At 39.7% G+C, this 19345-nt stretch overlaps 2 protein-coding genes across 2 annotated transcripts; one reads left to right on the top strand and one right to left on the bottom strand.

Moving 5' to 3' along the window:
• Positions 1-2966: 2966 nt before the first annotated feature.
• si:cabz01068815.1 (solute carrier family 51 subunit beta) lies at positions 2967-7303 on the top strand. The gene is made up of 5 exons (XM_063470726.1): positions 2967-3065; positions 4392-4775; positions 5830-5946; positions 6786-6876; positions 6964-7303. The coding sequence occupies exons 1-5, from the start codon at positions 3026-3028 to the stop codon at positions 7274-7276; spliced, it is 945 nt and encodes a 314-aa protein (XP_063326796.1). The 5' UTR covers positions 2967-3025; the 3' UTR covers positions 7277-7303.
• Positions 7304-9658: 2355 nt separating this feature from the next.
• On the bottom strand, positions 9659-16419 carry rasl12 (RAS-like, family 12). Its single transcript, XM_063470737.1, has 5 exons — positions 16020-16419; positions 15518-15574; positions 13335-13408; positions 10944-11138; positions 9659-9993 (listed from the first exon to the last, which is right to left on the bottom strand). The coding sequence occupies exons 1-5, from the start codon at positions 16099-16101 to the stop codon at positions 9664-9666; spliced, it is 738 nt and encodes a 245-aa protein (XP_063326807.1). The 5' UTR covers positions 16102-16419; the 3' UTR covers positions 9659-9663.
• Positions 16420-19345: the final 2926 nt, after the last annotated feature.

Here is a 19345-nt window from a genome sequence, read left to right as displayed (position 1 = left end):
TATGAATCCGATATAGTGTGTTTTTTAATCAATAAAACTGTTTTTTTAATATATTGCTGCATTTTGTATAAGTTAATATTCAAGTTTCAATAAACAACAACACTAAAGCTATTCTGTTATACCTGTATGTAAAAAATACAATGCACCCAAAATATTTCATAGTTCAGCAATACTGATCAATCTAATAAACTTAAACCTACTCCATCCTTCCTACTCTGGTATTTTAAAGAGTACTTAGCATAAATATTAAGCAATCTAACTAATAGGGTTGCAAACTCCCAGCAAAAAAAAATAGGGAAACACCCCCCACCCTCCATCTCATGATGCTTAATCGACGTAATCAACTTTAATTTGATGCAGTGTGGGGGGAAAATGCACAGAAATCAGTTACTATATACAGTAATGGACTTCTATATATTTTACATAAGATTAAAACTTGGGGTGTAAGATTCAGATAATTATTTATTAAAAGCTAGACACTTTAAATGAGAATAAGAAAGAAAAATATGTCTTTGTGCCCCCTTTTCCCTGTTCATGCCCCATCCGCCCCTGCACAGTTACCAGCCGTCAGCTACGTAGAAAAGGATCCTGGTCTAGAAAGTAATATTAAATACATTCTAACAACAGCTTATCAAGCTTAAACGTGCTGCTGTTGTTCGGCCGCTGGTTTCCTCTTTCTGGCGCGAAGTGGGCCAAAAACAAACAAGAAAGACGGACTGCGACAGAAAAGCCGATCAGCTGATCATTAATCAGTTTCACGATTGAAGTAGCAGCAAGAAGAGGTACTTGCTCCATATATCGGTTGTTAAGCTTAACGCGGGAATGCTTTACAAACATTCAGAGATGAACTTACACACTTCCTTTACTTCTCTCTGGGATAACTTCATCGGAGATGAAATGCTGGTTTGGTAGCGAGGCTACAAATACACACACACACACAAATACTCACCTCTATCAGGTGAGGCATACTGCTCCTACGTGCTACGGTTATGAGCCGAGTTACGCCGTGTCGCAGGTTTTGTGAGGTGCTTTTTTGATATTTAATGGATCGGATTACATTTTTTATTTCTCTCCGATATCCGATCCAGTAATTTACGTCAGTATCGGACCGATACCGATACGTGATATCGGATCGGTCCATCTCTAATTAGTACTAATAATAATTTTAAGCCCTTAAATTAGGATGATGGTGAGAGGTTAGCTGCTGAACCTTTTGAAAATCAGGACTGATATACACCAAGGCCTAAGATCATGTTGAAAATGAGTCAGACTGAAGCTTATCAATGCCACAGCCCATATAAACGTCTTTGAACAAATCCCCAGAAAGTTGATTGCATTTTGAGACCAGGTGACTTTTTCGTTCTCAGCTGACCGCAGGTTTCTCCAGCCTTCATAATCATTAATCACACCAGCTGAAAATTTGTATGTAACAATCATAAAACTGACCTAATATTTGAATTTATGGTTAGAATGTGACTTGTACTCTAAAAGTGCTTTGAGTGGTCAGTAATATTAGAAACACATTATGGAGAGTTATATTCAGTTTTATTTTATTTATACAGCGCCAAATCACAATAACAGTCACCTCAAGGCGCTTTATATTGTAAGGTATACAGTACAATAATACATACAGAGAAAAATCCAATCATATGACCCCCTATGAGCGAGCACTTTGGCGACAGTAAAACAATATCCAGAGTGTGATTAGTGAGTGGTAGATGGATTCTTTTACATTTTGAGAGAAGCCAACGGAGTCTAATAACAGATTAAATGCCGTGATTTTAGCATCTACATGGATGTTAAAATCACACAATAATGATTTTATCTGAGCTGAGCACGAAGTCAGATAAAAACGCTGAGAAATCAGACCGAAACTCTCTGTACGGCCCAGGTGGACGATAGATGATTACAAATAAGACAGATTTTTGAGTTTTCCAGCTAGGGTGGGCAAGGCATCAGGCTAAATCGATTTGTTCATCAATTATTAACTCATGTACTAACAGAGACTTGGAAGAGAGAGACCTAATGTTTAATAATCCACATTTCACTGTTTTACTCTTTGGTGAAGATGTGGATACTGTATTGTTCTTTCTTTGCGATTTTTTATGTTTAAGTTGTTTTTTGCTCATCATATTATATTTATATGCAAGGTATATATCTGGAGTTGACTGGCTCATCACATGCTTGTTCAAATAGATCTTTACAATAAGATTTGTTCACTGTGAGCCAGACAGAGAAGTGATTTCTGACACAGCTACTTCAAAGTTGCATGGATGAAAGCATATCCAGCAATGCTTTTGGACTGAACAGTTGTATTGCTTCATCGGTATGTTTGGTCCAGTGGATAATCTCGGCACATGGTCTAAACTTTGTCTCTCTGGTCCATACGTTATATGGTTGCCTATTAAAAAAATAGATATTATTTGAAATGTTTTATTTATATATTTTTATGATGATTCTGGTGACACCTACAAGCTGAAATATGTCAGTCAAGCACTAAAGGTGTTTTGAAAAAACGTGAACCCTATACAAATGTTTTTTTACTGGCTGTGGAAAAAAAATACACCACTATTCTCTATGTACTGCTAGTTCTTTGGATGTGTGCTCACTTTCCTCTTGGTTGACCAGAATAAATCTGTCACTGTGCTGGCTCTCTCTTATCTGCATGTAAACATGTATAAAAAACATAGTTAGTATAGTCTTTGCTCTCAGATTTTTTTTCCTGGAATAATATATGGAAGCTCCTGAAACTGTTAATTCAGAATAGAATAGAATAGCTTTACTGTCATTGCACAACAAAATGTAACCCTCCTGTCAGTGGTAAAAAGATTAAAAGTGCAAGATAAGGAAGATAAAAGAGATGAAATAATGTGCATATAAAAGAAATGTACTGATAATAAATAAATGTATTTTTTTTTCAATGTATGTTTGATACCAACAGGATGATATTGCTGCACTTGGCATTATATTGTACAACTTCTATTGAGTGTTCTGAAAGAATCACCTTACTCTGTCTTTTTTAGATATGTTTGATGCCAGGATCTTACTGTTGCTGTTCCTGTCTGGTAAATAACCTCGTTATTCAAACACATTTTGAAATGATTTTATTAATACTTAATATAATATATACAGTCCTGATCAAAAGTTGAAGACCACTTGAAAAATGGCAACAACAAAAAAAAAAACAACAATATTTTGCATGGTTGGATCTTAACAAGGTGCCAAGTACAGCTTCAACATGCAACAAGAAGAAATGGGAGTGAGACAAAACATTTTTTGAGCAGGCAATTTATTGAAAACAACACTTAAAGTGAAACAGGCTGTTTTACAGCTGGTTAAAAGTTTAATGACCACGCCTGTAACCCCCCTCCAAAACAGAAGTCAAAGTTCCAAACATGAACTCAGTAATGAGTAGCTCCAGCATTATTGTTGATCACTTCAAAAATTCGATGCGGCATGCTTGATGCAAGCGTTTCTATGAGGTGAGTGGGAACATTTCTCCAAGTCGTGAAGACAGCTGCATGAAGGGCATCTACTGTCTGGAACTGTTGTCCATTTTTGTAAATTTCCCTTTCCATCCTTCCCCAAAGATTCTCAATTGGATTTAGATCAGAGGAAGAGGCAGGATGGTCCAAAATTCTCCTGGAAGAAGTCCCTTGTCCTGCGGTCACTGTGTACTGCAACGTTGTCCTGTTGAAAAACCCAGTCATTACCACACGGATGAGAGCCCTCAGTCATGAGGGATGCCGTTTGCAACATAATGGACACATCCAGCGGCTGTTTGACGCCCCTGCTTGTCATGCCAGTAACGTTGGAAACCATCAGCACCATCGAAATTAACTTTTTTTCTCATCAGAGAGTAAAACTTTCTTCCACCTTTCAATGTCCCATGTTTGGTGGTCTCTTGCAAAGTGCAAAACAGTCACTTCTATGGCCTTCAAGGAGACGAGGCCATTGAAGATGTTTTTTGTTTTTAAAATCCTTCAGTCTCAGATGTCGTCTGATGGTTATGGGATTGCAGTCGGCACCAGTAACTGCCTTAATTTGAGTCAAGGATTGTCCAGTGTCTTGACGGACAGCCAATTGGATCCTCTGGCTCAGTGCTGGTGACATTTTTTTGGGTCTACCACTTGATTTTTTTGTTTCATAACCCTCAGGATCATCTAAGAAATTCCAAATGACTTTCTTACTTTGTCCCACCTCAGCAGCGATGGCGTGCTGTGAGCGTTATTTTAAATAAATTGCATGCTCAAAAAAATGTTTTGTCTCACTCGCATTTCGTCTTGTTGCATGTTGAAGCTCTACTTGGAACCTTGTTAGGCTCCAACCATGCAAAATATCATTTTTTAAGTGGTCTATATCTAACGTTGTTATACTGTCAACACCTGCAGGGACAAGAGCATTCATGATCCACAACACCCAGCACAACCTGTGTCTGGAAGGTTCAGCAGATACAGGTGAAGTCCAATTGAAGACGTGCAACCTAGACTCTGAATATCAGCAGTGGATTTGGATCAGTCGGGACATGCTGATGTGTGTCGCATCATCTAGGTGTCTGTCAGCCCAGCACAAAGGGCCAGTGCACACCCAGGATTGCCATGGACCCGAGGCGGATGCTGCTTGGTTAATATGGGACTGTGACAGGGACCAGCTGATCAGTAGAAAGCTATCAATGCTTCTGTCACACAATGGCCAGCGTGCGATCCTCGTACAATACAGCAAACACCCAAAGTGGAGATCTCTGGATCAGGGGGACATCTGCCAGGAAAGACTCAGTAAGACTCAGTAGTTATTGAACAGAAAGCAGCTTTTCTGTTCTTTGCACACTTTTCACACTGAAGCAGGATTTATGGTCCACCAAAGACAGCATGTTCACTGCCCACTTTAGTCCAGGGCCTGCCTGTAGGCCTGCAGTCTGCCTCTGTTGGAGGCAGTGTACAAAGTGTGTGTAACAGTTGGTCTGCAGGCCACTGTTGTTCTTGTAGTTTTTGGTCTGTCAGCAGACAAGTTCTAACACACAAAGAGAATTAAAAACAATGAAAATGTCCACCACAGCCACTATCTGTGCTTTTTATGTTGGACTTTTGTAGTTTAGTGAACTCTGCTATCACTCCTTCCTCTATTCTGACTCACTTATTAACCAGTCTACATTTGGCAGATGCTTATGTCATATGCTTCCAACAACATGCAGTCAGGATATTGGATGACTGCACGGGAATGCATCTAGGGTGGGTGGAACCCCCACCATTCGACTGAAAACATGTACGTGGACAGACCGTAAATCCTGCTTTAGCAACATGCAACACATTCACATATAAGTAGAAGAGGAACTCAGACAAATTTAAAGTGAAAGTGCAATAATGTGATTTCATGAAAATATATTGAAGTACCAAAAAGTAGTTAATATGAAGTATTCTATTAAAGTGTTCATTTATCACTTTAATTCTTCAGCTGATAAAGGTGGAGCTCATTTAAACTTCAGTGAATTTCCATCCATCCATTCGCTTCCGCTTATCCTTTTCAGGGTCAAGGGGGCGCTGGAGCCTATTCCAAATTCACCCAATCACACAAGCACTTTTCTTCTAAGCTTTTTAGTGCTTCCTAACAAACATGCGTACACATTTATAATGCGATGGATGCATCAGAGAGCAACTTGGGGTTAGTATCTTGCCCAGTGATACTTGGCATGCATACTTGGCAGTAGATGACCGGCTCTCCTGCTCTCCAACCACTTTATTATAACTGGTGCAGATATTGAAATTCTCAGTTTGCTACTTTTGTGTTTGACAATCAAAGCTTCTGTGGGGTCTGTCTGTGTGTCCTCTTAAGGACATAGGAGAGCTTCTGACGATTCGACGTACGAGGATGAAGAGCAAACAGGAGAGCTGACAGCTATGACAAAGGAACAAAGAGAGTATCTACGTTGGTTCTACCGCACAGAGGACCGTAAGTGCTGCTCCTGCTAGAATACTTGATCCAAATGGATGTGTAACATGAAATACTTGGTAATTTGGATAGTCTGCGAATTTTTTTTCCCTGGGACATCGTATGCTGAAAGCTTATCCATATAGAAAACGGAAACCTTTCGGGGGGAAAAAGCTAAATGATAAAGCTCAGAGCAAGAATTCTGCTCAGCAGCTTCTCAGCTTCATGCTGGTGAACCAGACCACAAGGGTTTTGGCACTGGTTCATTTTCATTACTCATTAAACTTTCAGGGGGAATAGCTGTGAACAGCTCAGACAAAATGCTGTTAATTTACACATTTGGCAACTTGCAAAAATGTTGATACCACATATTTCAGTAAGAAAGCGAGCATTCAAAAATCCAGCAAAATTCACTGACTAAAAGGTTAGTGTTATTATGTTGTAATGCTGTCATGCAGAAAATACTTTTATGTCATTGAATTACAAATTTTTACATTTTCTAATCAGGGAAACAGGGCACATCTGTAGATATGCATCTGTTTTGAGGCTAACATTCTACAGATTATCAAAAATAAAAAGTTGGGAAATACTGACAAGCCCTTATTTAACTCTTGTGTGTGTATTACTGATTCTGCAGTGTGCATATGATTTTCTCATATGAAAGAGGGCAGGGAGGTTTTTAGGTTTCCTACCTTATGGGTCATCAGGTTGAGAGGAGAAAACCAAAGAAGACAAGGAATATTATTGAAACTGTTTAAATCAAGTGATTTTCACATATTTAAAGCACGTGGAGTTATTTAGAGCATGAACTATTGAAAAAGAGTCACAAGTCTCATTTAATTATCCTCGCTGTGTTGCAGCAACCACATGGACATTTGTACTGCTGGGACTGGCCTTTGTCTGCCTTCTTGTTGGTTTTCTTCTGTTGGGAATGGGAGCCATGGCAAATAAGTATGACCCGAAGTTGTTCGACTGCTATTATTTTGAGAGCGAACATACTGTATATTATATCAAAGGTTTCTGTACTAACTCAAACAGGAGCAGGAAGAAGATAGCTGAGTACAAGGCTGCAACATCTCTGCTTCAGAAAAATGAAGATCAGGAGCTGCTCAAAGAAAACAGCACACACCCAGCATCAGACATGCCACTGCAGGGAAACAAGCCTCACATGTCCAACAGTGACACAAGCGAGCAGAGCAATGCGGGAAATATTGTGGGCACATGGAAAGATGGCAACACCTCCTGCCTGTACCCAGATCCTGCGGTGGAAGAGAAACAGGAGGAAGAGAAAAAAGAGAAGATGACAGCTGCTGAGCTCAACTCTCCAATTGAAGTGAAGATTATGAGCTGAAGAGGTCATAGTGAATACCAGTGGGAGTGGCACAGTGTTTGCTTTAATAATTGATAATAATATTTTTCTGATGATTCTTATTTTCATGACTTCAGAGTGAAATTTTATGAAACTCTCAAATGATCAGAAAACATTTGGAGCAGTTGCTCAAGTCTCATTTTTTATTCATTCCTAATAAAGCTCATAACAGTTTACAGTTTCAGTGGGTGGTTGCGCTCATAAAATGTGTCCGTGTGGGAACAAAAGTTGTATAAAAATGGTTCCCTGTAAAGGTATTCTATAAAAACAGTTTCTGGATGTAAGTTCAGATCTGCTTATGTGTGTTTTCCCAAATGGGCTTCACCATTGTTTGTTTTGGGGTGGCTAAAGGAGGGAGCTCTGCCCCTGCTGATGGTTCAGTTTCTAGGGCTTCTCTTGTGTTGTTGATGATGATTTATGGTTTGATGGGCTGTAAAGTTGCTTTCAATAAGGTTCTGTCCACAGGGAGTCTGACAAATAGACACTGAATGTTCTAGTCTTCCTATATCCTGTGTTGTGAACTGAAATGGGAAAAACTTAATAAGATTTGAGTACTTTTGTGTGTTGTGCTGATGCCTCATATATTATTGCATCACAATAAATCACTTGCTCTGATTTTGAAGGTCTTTCGGACTTGTCATTGTTCGTATAAATGTCTCTGATATGGGAAAACATTGCTTAGCGTAGAGGAAGAACTTCCTTCATGCTGCTCACCACATTGGAAGAGCAAGCTTAAAAGACATGCATGTCTTTTTCTCAGTGACATAATGTGACATAATGGTTTGGTTTATCCATCATTTCAGTGGATGTATGACAACATTAAGGAGGTCATAAGAGAAACAAACTACACTGAAAAAAAGGGATTTGGCCATCTCTTGGATTTATGTAAGCATCTTGCGTGTATTTAACACAATTGCCTCATGCTTTAAAGTTAAGTGTAACTATATAGTGTAGAAACTACATGATATGCAGAGAGGGTAGATTAAATTGTTCATATCATGTTCGAGTGAAGTAAGTCAATAATATAGCAATGTTAAATCTCGCGACACCGCACGGGATTTCAGTCTCGTGCGCTTTGGATCGTGGTTTGAGGAAGGATCCATCTCAAGCCGAGCCGCCTGCCTCTACTTTTTTCGGTATACCGAATAAAGTAAATTGGGTGGTTGTTACATTAAAAAAGTCTACCTTGTAATTTGAATACAAAAATTTCATGTTTCTATCTTGAACGTAATGAAATCATGTAGGATCTGTATGAAATTCAACAACTTAATTTGTTCTTGTTGAGATAACAAGATACAATCTAGTAAGAGTGGTTAGTTGCTGGACTCACGAAATTCACAAGATCACACAAGATTTCAAACTGCAGGAAAATCACTGGAGTTATAAGAGGCAGATATCTACACACACACACCACGTGTATGCTATTGCTATTTATTGTGGTTTAACCTGTCAAGGACAAAAATGTACAGAAAATGCTGCATCAAGCCTTGAAATCATGGCTTTCCTACTTTTGTTAAGCCTGGATTGGTGGCATGGTGGTTAGTGCTGAAGTCTCACAGCAAGAAGTTCCTGGGTTCAAATCCACATTTTGGCTAGTTTACAGTGGTTTCTCTCTGGGTATTCTGGTTTCTTCCCACAGTTAAAAGTCATGCAGTCATTAGAGTTAGATTAGGTTAATTGGTGATTTGAAATTACCTGTGAATGTGAGTGCAAACGGTTGTTTGTCTCTATTTGATAGACTGGTGAGCTGTCCAGTGTGTACACTGACTCCTTCCCTATCACTTCAGGGTTATGCCCCAGCCCCCCAGCAAACAGGATAAAGATAGGAGGATGGTAGTTGTTGTAGATCCATTCAATTTTCATGTTAACCAGACTTTGTTGAACATTATGTAATATGAAGACAACATGTAGTATTTAAGTGACCAAGTAGTACTAGGGTAAAAGTTATTGAATAGTGTTGAAATAAAATGACAAAATTGTGAAGGATTAAAATATTCCAAGAGCTCAACTTACTTCATCTAAACATGTTTGAATCGTGTTTTATCGACACAAAATGCACAGGTTTATTGAACATGAATAAGTTGTGTTGATTTATCTCAGTTGTTTAAATTTCTGCCAAAGCAAAACAGTTGTGTGCAACCAATGTCCACTATTGAGTTAAGTAAACCCAACATGGCCTTTTTTTCAATGTAAAACCTCAACATAAAATCAACATATTAAGAAAAGCCTTCCATTAAGATTGCTCAGGCTTTTTCGTTGAACCTGCCAAATGTCTGTGTAGGGTGGAGCTGGTCCTGCTGCTTCGGAATTCTGTCTACATAAGGACCTACAAGTCCCTTACAGTATCACAGGACATGCAGTAGAATGTGTCAAAATATCTTAAACCCTTTGAGTAAGGTGAGAGTGGAAGCTCTCCGTTTGCTCTGAGCTCTGGATGTCTTCACTGTGATCAGCTTCGCATTGGCAGGCACTGGCAGCTCCTTATAACATGGTGTAGTAAAGGATGGGACACCCAGAAGTGCTTTGTCCTCGCTGGCATAGATGGCGGGGACCAAGCAGCCACAGGCACCACCTTTCCTCGCCCTCCTCACTGCCTCGTGGAAGACTTGCTGTACAGAGTGGAAATCTTGACAGGCTGACACCTCGAAGAATGAACATCCAAAATGAGACGCCAAGGCCTCACCATCCGACTGACGCACCTGTCTGATAGCAAAAATTTGTCTGATTAGGAAAAACACCTTTACAACGAGTATCACTGTCATAGTCTGCAATCAACAGATGTCTTCATGAATTAAAACACAGGTTTATAACAAGGTGTAAACCACTTGTTACACTTAAGAGCAAGAAGGCCAGATGTTTTGGTAAGGGCGTGTATGGATGTCAGTGGAGCTGGGTCACTGGTGTTTATTGATGGTATGACTGCAGGTAAAAGTGGCAAAATGAAATGTGACACATACAGGCCTATAATATGCTCAGATTCAGAGAAATGCTGCAATACGGATCAGACAGCACACAGTACAATTGGATAATGACCTAAAGGATACTCCAACACCAACCCAAGAGTTTGTGCAGACAAAGAAATGATATATTTTTTCAGTGTTCAGCTCAGTCACTCGTTCTCAGCACAACAAAGCATGCTTTTCAGTTGCTAAGCCAAAACTAAAGGCAGAGAAAGAAAAACAGTGACTGCTGTAAATGAACTGAGTACCTGGTGATGATCGTGGTGTCAAGACTTTAGGCAGTCATTGACTGCAAAGCATTTTAATCCAAAATATTTTATTTTAAATTATACTAGTTTGTCCAATTATTTTTGAGTATCTAACCGTCAACACAATGGTTTGTTAAGTCCACTGAATTAAAGATGGAAGTTAAACATATGTTAATTGTTTGTGTTTCACGATCAGTGGGTTCAACAGAAGTACCAGCAAATTGTACCTAATTAAGTGTCTAATGAGTGTATATCAAAAAGGTGTTCTAAAGTAAGTAAAATTTACAAATTAGGACCTTGGTGTCTTTTTCATTTCTCCAGGGACTTCTGAGACAAAGCTTTCTACATGTGGCTAATTTCAGTGAAAAGGTCTACAGACTAATTTACATGCTGCAACAGAAATATATATACACACACACACACACACACACACACAGATACCAGCCTGTATCTGTCCATGTCCTTCTTGTTGCCCAGAAGTATGATGGGAGTTTGTGGCCTGAAGGTTTTGTTGTGTGAGGCAAGTGTCTGCAGGTACAGCTGACAGCCATTAAAGCTCTTCATGTTATCAATGCTGTAGACCACCAGGAAGACATTTGCCCATGACAGATAACGTTCACTGTTCACTGGACCTTCCTACAAACACACACACATACTCAATTTCATTTTCTGTAAATTACTGTGTGAGCTATCATTAGAGTCTAGACTAAAGGATTTTGCTAACAGCATAGTGCACTAATTATCTCAATTTCTAGAGAAATGAATGTGCAATGTTGCTGCTAATGGAGCTGACCAGTGTTTTGCTGCCAAAAGCTTGGATGGAAAAAAGTTGGATAAAAAGCTGAGCAGATTTAGCAGAGTAAATAAATAAATAAATAAAAAGTAAAAATCAAAACGCGCGGGTGGGGGGCATTTTGATACCTTGGGTATGCAGACAAGCTTTTATTTTGAAAGTCAGATATCCACAGGACACTCTCCAAAATAGATGAATCAATATCCCTTCCCTTGCAAAATGGGAAGTGCATCTATCAGTCAGCTTAGATTAAAACTTCTGGTCTCAGATATGCTGAAAAACCTTTAAATTGATTAGAAATCCCACTCTACTATTAATACAATACAAAATACTACATAGAGTGCACTATACAGGTCAACGGATGTTCAAGATGGGCTTTACGTCATCTAACAACTGCTCACATTGTCAAGGCAATACACCTGACAATTACATCCAGGCTCTTTTGGTTCTTTCCACCAGTTCAGAGGTTTTGGTGTTGGATATCTGAAGTCTTATCAAAGTGTCTGAACCCAAAATGTGAACACTGGTAAACTTTTGGTAAAGTTCACCAGGGAAGACACAAAGGATAACAGTTTGCCATTTCTGGACTGTGCCGTGCGCATTGAGGAGAATGGAAACCTCAACATTGAAGTTTACCGGAAGCCCACACACACGGACCAGCACCTCCTCTTTGACTCCCAGCAGCCTCTGGAACACAAACTTGAAGTAATCAGGACCTTACAACACCGGGCAGAAAATGTTCCCACTAAGCCAGAAGGGGAAAAGAGGGAACACACACATGTATCATGGAAGCTTTTATAACATGTGGTTATCCTAATTGGGCTTTCACTAAATCAGCAAAGATGCACAGAAAAGAAGATCAGACACCAACTAGGGAGATCAGAAAGACAAACGGAACAATATTCTCATCTCCTATGTAGCAGGTTTATCAGAGAAACTCAGGAGAGTCTTTTCCAAGCACAACATCCCAGTGTACTTAAAACCCAGCCACACACTCAGACAAAAACTGGTTCATCCCAAACACAGAACTCCTAAACCCAAACTTAACAACGTAGTGTATGCTGTACAGAGCAGCGAGGATTGCTCTGACCTCTACATTGGAGATACCAAACAGCCATTTCATAAACACATGGCACAACACAGAAGAGCCACCTCAACGGGACAAGACTTGGCTGTCCATCTGCATCTAAAGGTCAAAGGTCACTTTTTTTGAGGATGCCAATGTTCACATTTTGGTCAGAGAAGACAGATGGTTTGAAAGAGGAGTGCAAGAAGCCATCTATGTCCACTGTGAATGGCCATCTCTGAACAGAGGTGATGGCTTACGACACCAACTGTCTGCCATCTACAATCCAGTTTTGAGATCCCTTCCCAGACGCCCTAAGGCCCAGTGACATCCTGGGCCATTTGACCTCAGTAAGTCACATGATAGGGTGGGGCAAGGTTTCACAATGGGTTCACTCAAAACCTTGGCTGATTGTGACCCACACCTGTTTTCACACCTTGGCTCGTGTGATTAGGTAGAGGATCAATAGGGGGTCCATGACCCTCTTAGGGGCACTCCGGATAGGGCTTAACAGACAAGCTTCTCTACTATTTGCTCTTAGAACTGAAGAAGCTTCTCGGATGAGAAGTGAAACGTCTTCAAGAAACTTAAAGATGTCCAAAGGCTTTTCTTTCCAAGCTCCTTAGACTACAATCACCTGGATGACTGAGAACCTTCACAGACAAATCTGTCGGGCATTTTCCTTGGAATTCAGACAATAATTCTGATTGCTATAGTGCAGGACAAGACAATCGAAAAAAAAGAAAGAAAGAAAAACAAGTCAGATACATTCCTAGGTATCATGTAAATTTTATAAAATTAACTAGAAGATTTTATTTTGAAAATGTTACACCATTGACACATCTTAATATCAACCAGTAAGTAATTGCAAGCTATTTAGGAAAAGTGCAAACCATTCTGGGGCTTTTATTTTGAAAACCAGACATAGTCCACAGAATAATTTCCTGTATGAAAACCAAATTTTGGCTCATACCTGTTCACAAGTGTCCATCACTCTCAGTGTGACCGGCTGCTGGTCCACCACCTCTTCAGATGAGTAGATGTCTTCTGTATATGCAAGGACACAGAACAGCCATGTCTAATTTTTCAAAGACTTTCTATAGCTGTGCAGGAAGTAAACAGTTCTAGTAAACACAGTAACGGAGCAGTGAATAAAAATAAATAAAAAGTAAATAAGCCTAAAGAAGAACCAGAATATTATCAGTGTAATGTTTCTGATTTTAATTATAAAAATAGCTCTGCTCCATTGGCCTGTGTGCTCCTTTTCTGTGTGAAATGTAATATGTCCTTTAATTGAACTTTTAAAATTATAAAATTATATTATAAAATTATAAGTCAGTTTTGGGAGTTTTATTTTCAGTATACTGTATATATTTTAGATTTTCAGTTTATCTTAGCTGTCTTTTCCATTAATGTGACTATTCTGTCTGCTTCATGCCAATAATCTTGTGCAGCTTGTGGGAAATACAACTTGCACAGTATACTAGGTGAAAAGGCTTTTTGCAGTTTTTTGAAAAAATGTTGATCATGTTCAGTGGTTGTTTTCAGTCTGAATGAAAGTTAAGAAAGAAAGTAGTCCACTGCATGAAGGTTCTATGACTATCTGCATATTCAGATGCACCTTAGGGCTATACAAGGAAGGAAATTCAACATAGCCAGGCTTTCTTTGCTTTATCTAATTTGACAAAACTCCAGATTAATAGGTATCTCCAGATAAAAGCTATCAAGCTTCTTTGTTAATTCGGGCATTCTGTTAAGGGGCATTTTCATGCATCATTTTACTTTAAAAGGGATCGATTGAGTGCAGCCATTGGCATTATCAGATGAATGAATGCTAGAGAGCTATAAAGGACATAAAAATGTTGTAAAAAGCAACAATGCTACTGCAGATAAAACAAAGTGCAGAAATTCATGAATTCATCACAAAGAATAGAAAAATAGTTATGTTCATTGAAATAAATTAGTCTGTTCCATCACAGCTGAGGTCTAAAACTTTAAAGTGCATACGCTTAAACATTACACGTCAGTCACTGTGTTCAGGTCTGACTTTGTCCCTCAGATAAGAAAAGAGGAGATATAGAAATCGCTTTTGTTTGTCACCAGGTCAAAGAGAATATACGGGTAAGTGCTTCTACACCATGATACAGTTTTTGTAATTCTGCCTCTGTACACCATCACAGAGGATTTAAAATCAAATCATCAAGATGTGATTAAAGTGCAGCCTCCTTTACTCACCAACATCTCTTTGGAACTCCTACTAAGACTTTCAGTTAACAGCCACCAAATAGAAGCTCAACACAACATATTTTATAAACTCTAGATCATTTATTTACTCAGTTTGTCACAGAAAAACAGAGGAACATGCCTCTCTAGGGGCAGCTGTAGATCAAAAGGTAGAGCAGGTAATCCACTAGGGTTCGATACATGGCTGCTCCAGTCTGTATGCCAATGTACGCTGGGCACGATTCTGAACCCCAGGCTGCTCTCTGATTCATTCACTGGAGTGTGAATAATAGATCAAAAGAGCCAGGCCACTCTCCTGACAACAAAGCCATTGACTCTGCAGTTACTTTTGAGCCTCTGAAAATTGGGACTGTGTACAAAAATGTCTAAAATGTGAAAGTTTGTTTTTAAACAAATCTACAAATCTAAGTCATTTCTCATTTATAATGTATCATCTGCGCATGCAAATTCCAGTGAGAACGTTAAGGCTCCACAGGTTGTACATATGAATCTCTTCAGCAGAGATGCTAAATATCACTTACAGCATACTGCAAGTAAAAGAATTAATGAAAATGAAACGTATTCAGTCCATTTTCATTTGAAACTCTGAACGTAATCTGCTCCAGAACAGCATGGGGGTGGGGTGATGCACTCAAGAGTGAAAATGTGTCCCACAGAAACATAACAAAAGTCACATTAAAAGGAAACACAACAGGCTGAAGAAAATTACAATTGTAAAATACAAACAACAATATGGTGAAACTGGCTTCCAAGACACAATACAAATGCTAGAGTATGAAGGGGAAATATACTGGGTGGAAATTTCAGTTGAAATACAGCACATAAATAGTAAAAATCTTCTTCCTCCCTTTCATCCTGCAGTAAATAGTATTGTCAGTTACCATCGACCAGCAATGCTGTTTGTTTTCTTACCTAGGTTAGGGTCGTATTCAGTGATGAAGCGTTTTGTGAGAAATTTTACTGTCAGTGCTGTAAAACAAGAACAAAGACAGAAGAGAGTCTATGGGAGTGACCATGGAGCCTCAAGGGACCAGGGTCAGTGAGGGGCATGAGAAAACCATTGCTACAAAAACACATTGAACATTTGAGGGAAAATGCTAAATAAAAAAAACACCCAGGGAATTATGGAACTGTCCATCTCATGAAACAACTTCCTCTGGAAAGTTCAAACGTTTTATTTCTACTTACTACTGAAAAATTGTTACTTTTTTATTTCCTGGTGGATCTGGTGTTCATGCAGGCTCACTGAAGTTGTGACTTTGTGATTCTTAAACATGAATTGCTAAAACAGTTATTTGGTTGCAAGTAAAAACTATAGTTAGTGGCAAAAACAATCTAGCAAATCAGTCAGCCCTCAGTTTAAAAAGGAAGATTAAAAAATCTAAACATCTGTTGCATTAAAATATTAAAAGACCTGACTTCCCGCAGCCCATCACACCAAGAATCACCAGGTTACATTCAGCAGGATTACACGTCTTCACCTTCCCAAACATCATCGACAGGAATATCTTCAGACAGACTGTTACACAGACTTATTCCTGACGGATGCCCCTGCTTTCAGATGATGCTAACAGGGAGAAAATAGACATCCAAACATGCTGAATCTGAGAAATATGCTTGTTTTCTCTTCTCTCAGATGAAAATACAAAACTGAAAATAAAAAGACGATAAGATCCAGATGTGTGCTGTGATCACAGTGTGCCTCTGCTGCTCCGGGGAAAGCAGAAACGGTGTCGTGTGCAAATGATGCATTGACCTCTCCATTTTAGGAAAAAGATTTCAAACGGAGCCTGTAAAAGCTGAACTGAACTGAATGGAAGCACCACCAGGTTTACTGAGCTGATGCTGTCCACATGCTAGTGGAGGAAATTGTTTGTCTGATTTCACTCAAGAGAGGGCTCAGAAGTCCATCCTTTCATAAATAAACTATATATTTGTAACTGTGTTTATCTTACCTCTGTACAGGGACAGTCCAAGCTTTTCTGGGTGCCAAAGGATATTTGTGTAGCACATCTTCATTCCCATTTCAAGTTAAAATCTCCCATTAAAAGAAAGCACATTTGTGATCAGATTAGCAGCCTCCTTTTAACAAGATAAACCTTATCGATGCAAATGTTTGGAAAGCACTGTTACAGCAGCCAAATTATTAGGACAACCTACATAAAATTGTTATAAGATAAGATAAGATAAGATAAGATAAGATAAGATAAGATAAGATAAGATAAGATGAACTTTATTTATCCTGAGGGAAATTCTTTAATCATAAACATGCTCAATGCAGCAGGAGGAACAGAGGAACAGAGGAATAAAGATATACAATAATATACAATAAGAATTGTAGGATACAGTATTATACAGTAGGATAGTTCAAATATAACATCAAAATAACTCTAACAAGTAACAATATAACAATATCTGGTAAAATAAATAACTATCAGTGCAGGTGATTATAAAAAAGTGACATAGTATTGTGCAATGAATAAAAAGAGGGTAGCAGCGTATGATGGGGGGGTGAAACAAACATTCAATAACATGGCCCATCATGGAGGCGTGCATGGGGTGAGAGGGGTTGTACATGATACAGAGAAGCTTTTTTAGCATTCTCCTCTCAGACACCTCCACCAGGTTCTCCAGTCTGACACCCAGGACAGAACCAGCTTTTTTAATCAGTTTGTTCAGCCTGTTGGCATCAGCTGTCTTCACCCCACTGCCCCAGCACACAGCTGTAAAGAACACAGGACTCTCAACCACAGAGTGATAAAACATGGTCAGCATTTTCCTACAAACGTTGAAAGACCTGAGCCGCCTTAGTAGGAACAACCGACTGTGCCCTTTCTTGAAGACAGTATTGGTGTTCTTGGACCAGTCCAGTTTACAGTCAATGTGTACCCTCAGGTACCGGTAGTCCTCAACTACCTCCACGTCAGCCCCTCTGATGGTGACAGGGATAGGAGGAGGAGCCTGCTTCCTAAAGTCCATGATCAGTTCCTTTGTCTTTGTGATGTTAAGTTGTAAATGGTTTAGCTCCCACCACTCAACAAAGCTGTCCACCACACTCCTGTATTCCTCTTCCTGTCCATTCCTGATACAGCCCACAATGGCAGAGTCATCAGAGAATTTCTGCAGATGACATGACTGAGACTTGTACCTGAAGTCAGACATGTAGAGGGTGAAGAGGAAGGGTGATAGGACAGTCCCCTGTTGCGTCCCTGTGCTGCTCAGGATGTTGTCCGAGTGGCAGCTCTTCAGACAGACATGCTGTGGTCGATTTGTTTAATAGTCTGTAATCCAAGCTACGGGGTGGACGTCCACTGGCATTTCCGTGAGCTTTTTCCTCGGCAGTGATAGTCTGATCATGTTAAAAGCACTAGAGAAGTCGAAAAACAGAGTGAAGTACTCCATCTCACAGTGCTCCGAAGTAGAATAAGTAGAATAAATGTAAAATTCAACCGAAGAAAAATGGCAACAAAAACATCCCAGCTTCACAGGTGAATCTGCCAAAGGACTGTTGTACCTTAAAATAACAGAAACATGTGTTCCAGTCACTGACGTGTTGGAGGTAGCTTGTAAGAGATTACAGAATGACCCCCACCTCAGCAACAGGACCACTCTCAGCACCGACCAAGTGTGTTTGCTTTTAGAACTGTGTCTTAATTCCACCTATTTGACATACAAGGGTCAGTACTACAGTCAGAAACATGGGTGTACCATGGGTTCCCCAGTTTCACCCACTGTGGCCAACTTGTTCATGGAAGAAGTGGAAATCATCCACTGGAGCACAAACTGAGTGTCATCAGGACACTACAACACAGAGCAAACACCTTCCCCACAGGCACAGCAGCCAGGGAAGCAGAAGAACATCACATCAAGGAGGCTCTGAGTAAATGTTGTTATCCCAGTTGGACATTTGTCAAAGCTGAGAAGGCTCCCAAAGAAAGCTCCAGCTGATCCAGGAGAGATGGAGAACTGCTGCCTAGAGATCCCGTATGTGTCAGGAGTATTGGAACAGTTTAGACGCATTTTTTCTAAACACCATGTCTCTGTGGCTTTGAAACCTCAAAACACACTTTGCCAAAAGCGTGTCAGGGGACCCCAAGGATCAGGTCTCCTGACACAAACAGAGTTATATAGTGTACACTGTCAAGTGCCAGGAGGATTGCCATGATTTATACATTGGCGAAACGGATGGCACAACATAGAAGAGCTAACTCGTCAGGTCAGGACTCCTCAGTCTAAACCTACAGGCCGGTGGACACTTTTTCAATTATGAGGATGTATACATCCTGGACAAGGGGGAACACTGGTTTGAGCGGAGAGTCAAGGAGGCCATTTACATGAAAAGGGAAAGACCATCTCTGAATCGAGGAGGGGGCCTAAGGGTACATCTTTCACCATCTTACAATGCTGTGATTGCAGCCATTCCCCAACTCTTGATCAATGATCAATGGTCTTTGATCAGTGCTTGTTGATCAATGGCCATGACAATTTGCAGATTAATGATCAGTGAACTGACCTCACGGCCCATTGTTCAATGTACTGTTTATAGGGTTGGGGAAACCTGGAGTCAGCTGAGACTGAAGAAGCCACTTGGGTGAGTGACGAAACATTTTTCTCACTGAAAACGCTATGTCCAGATGAACAGATTAAACTTTTTGGGATCTGCCACAACTGTTTTGGGGTGAGGTAAGGAACATAGGACTAAGAGAGCCAGAGATTAATAATAACTAATGATTAAATGCA

This window comes from Pelmatolapia mariae, linkage group LG1 (genome assembly GCF_036321145.2).
Source record: "Pelmatolapia mariae isolate MD_Pm_ZW linkage group LG1, Pm_UMD_F_2, whole genome shotgun sequence".
Lineage (NCBI taxonomy): Eukaryota > Metazoa > Chordata > Actinopteri > Cichliformes > Cichlidae > Pelmatolapia > Pelmatolapia mariae.
Note: the sequence above shows the minus strand (reverse complement) of the source record. Positions and strands in the feature narration are given on the sequence as shown.

What these genes read in the sequence shown, in the direction of transcription:
- rasl12 (XM_063470737.1), bottom strand. Translation starts at nt 16,101, where the DNA reads ATGATGTTTGGGAAGGTGAAGACGTGTAATCCTGCTGAATGTAACCTG. An exon ending in TGAATACGACCCTAACCTAG is followed by an intron (nt 13,409 to 15,517) that starts GTAAGAAAACAA and finishes TTGCATATACAG; the next exon opens with AAGACATCTACTCATCTGAA. An exon ending in TGATGGACACTTGTGAACAG is followed by an intron (nt 11,139 to 13,334) that starts GTATGAGCCAAA and finishes GTGTGTTTGTAG; the next exon opens with GAAGGTCCAGTGAACAGTGA.
- si:cabz01068815.1 (XM_063470726.1), top strand. Translation starts at nt 3,026, where the DNA reads ATGTTTGATGCCAGGATCTTACTGTTGCTGTTCCTGTCTG. An exon ending in CATCTGCCAGGAAAGACTCA is followed by an intron (nt 4,776 to 5,829) that starts GTAAGACTCAGT and finishes TGTCCTCTTAAG; the next exon opens with GACATAGGAGAGCTTCTGAC. An exon ending in ATGGGAGCCATGGCAAATAA is followed by an intron (nt 6,877 to 6,963) that starts GTATGACCCGAA and finishes TAACTCAAACAG; the next exon opens with GAGCAGGAAGAAGATAGCTG.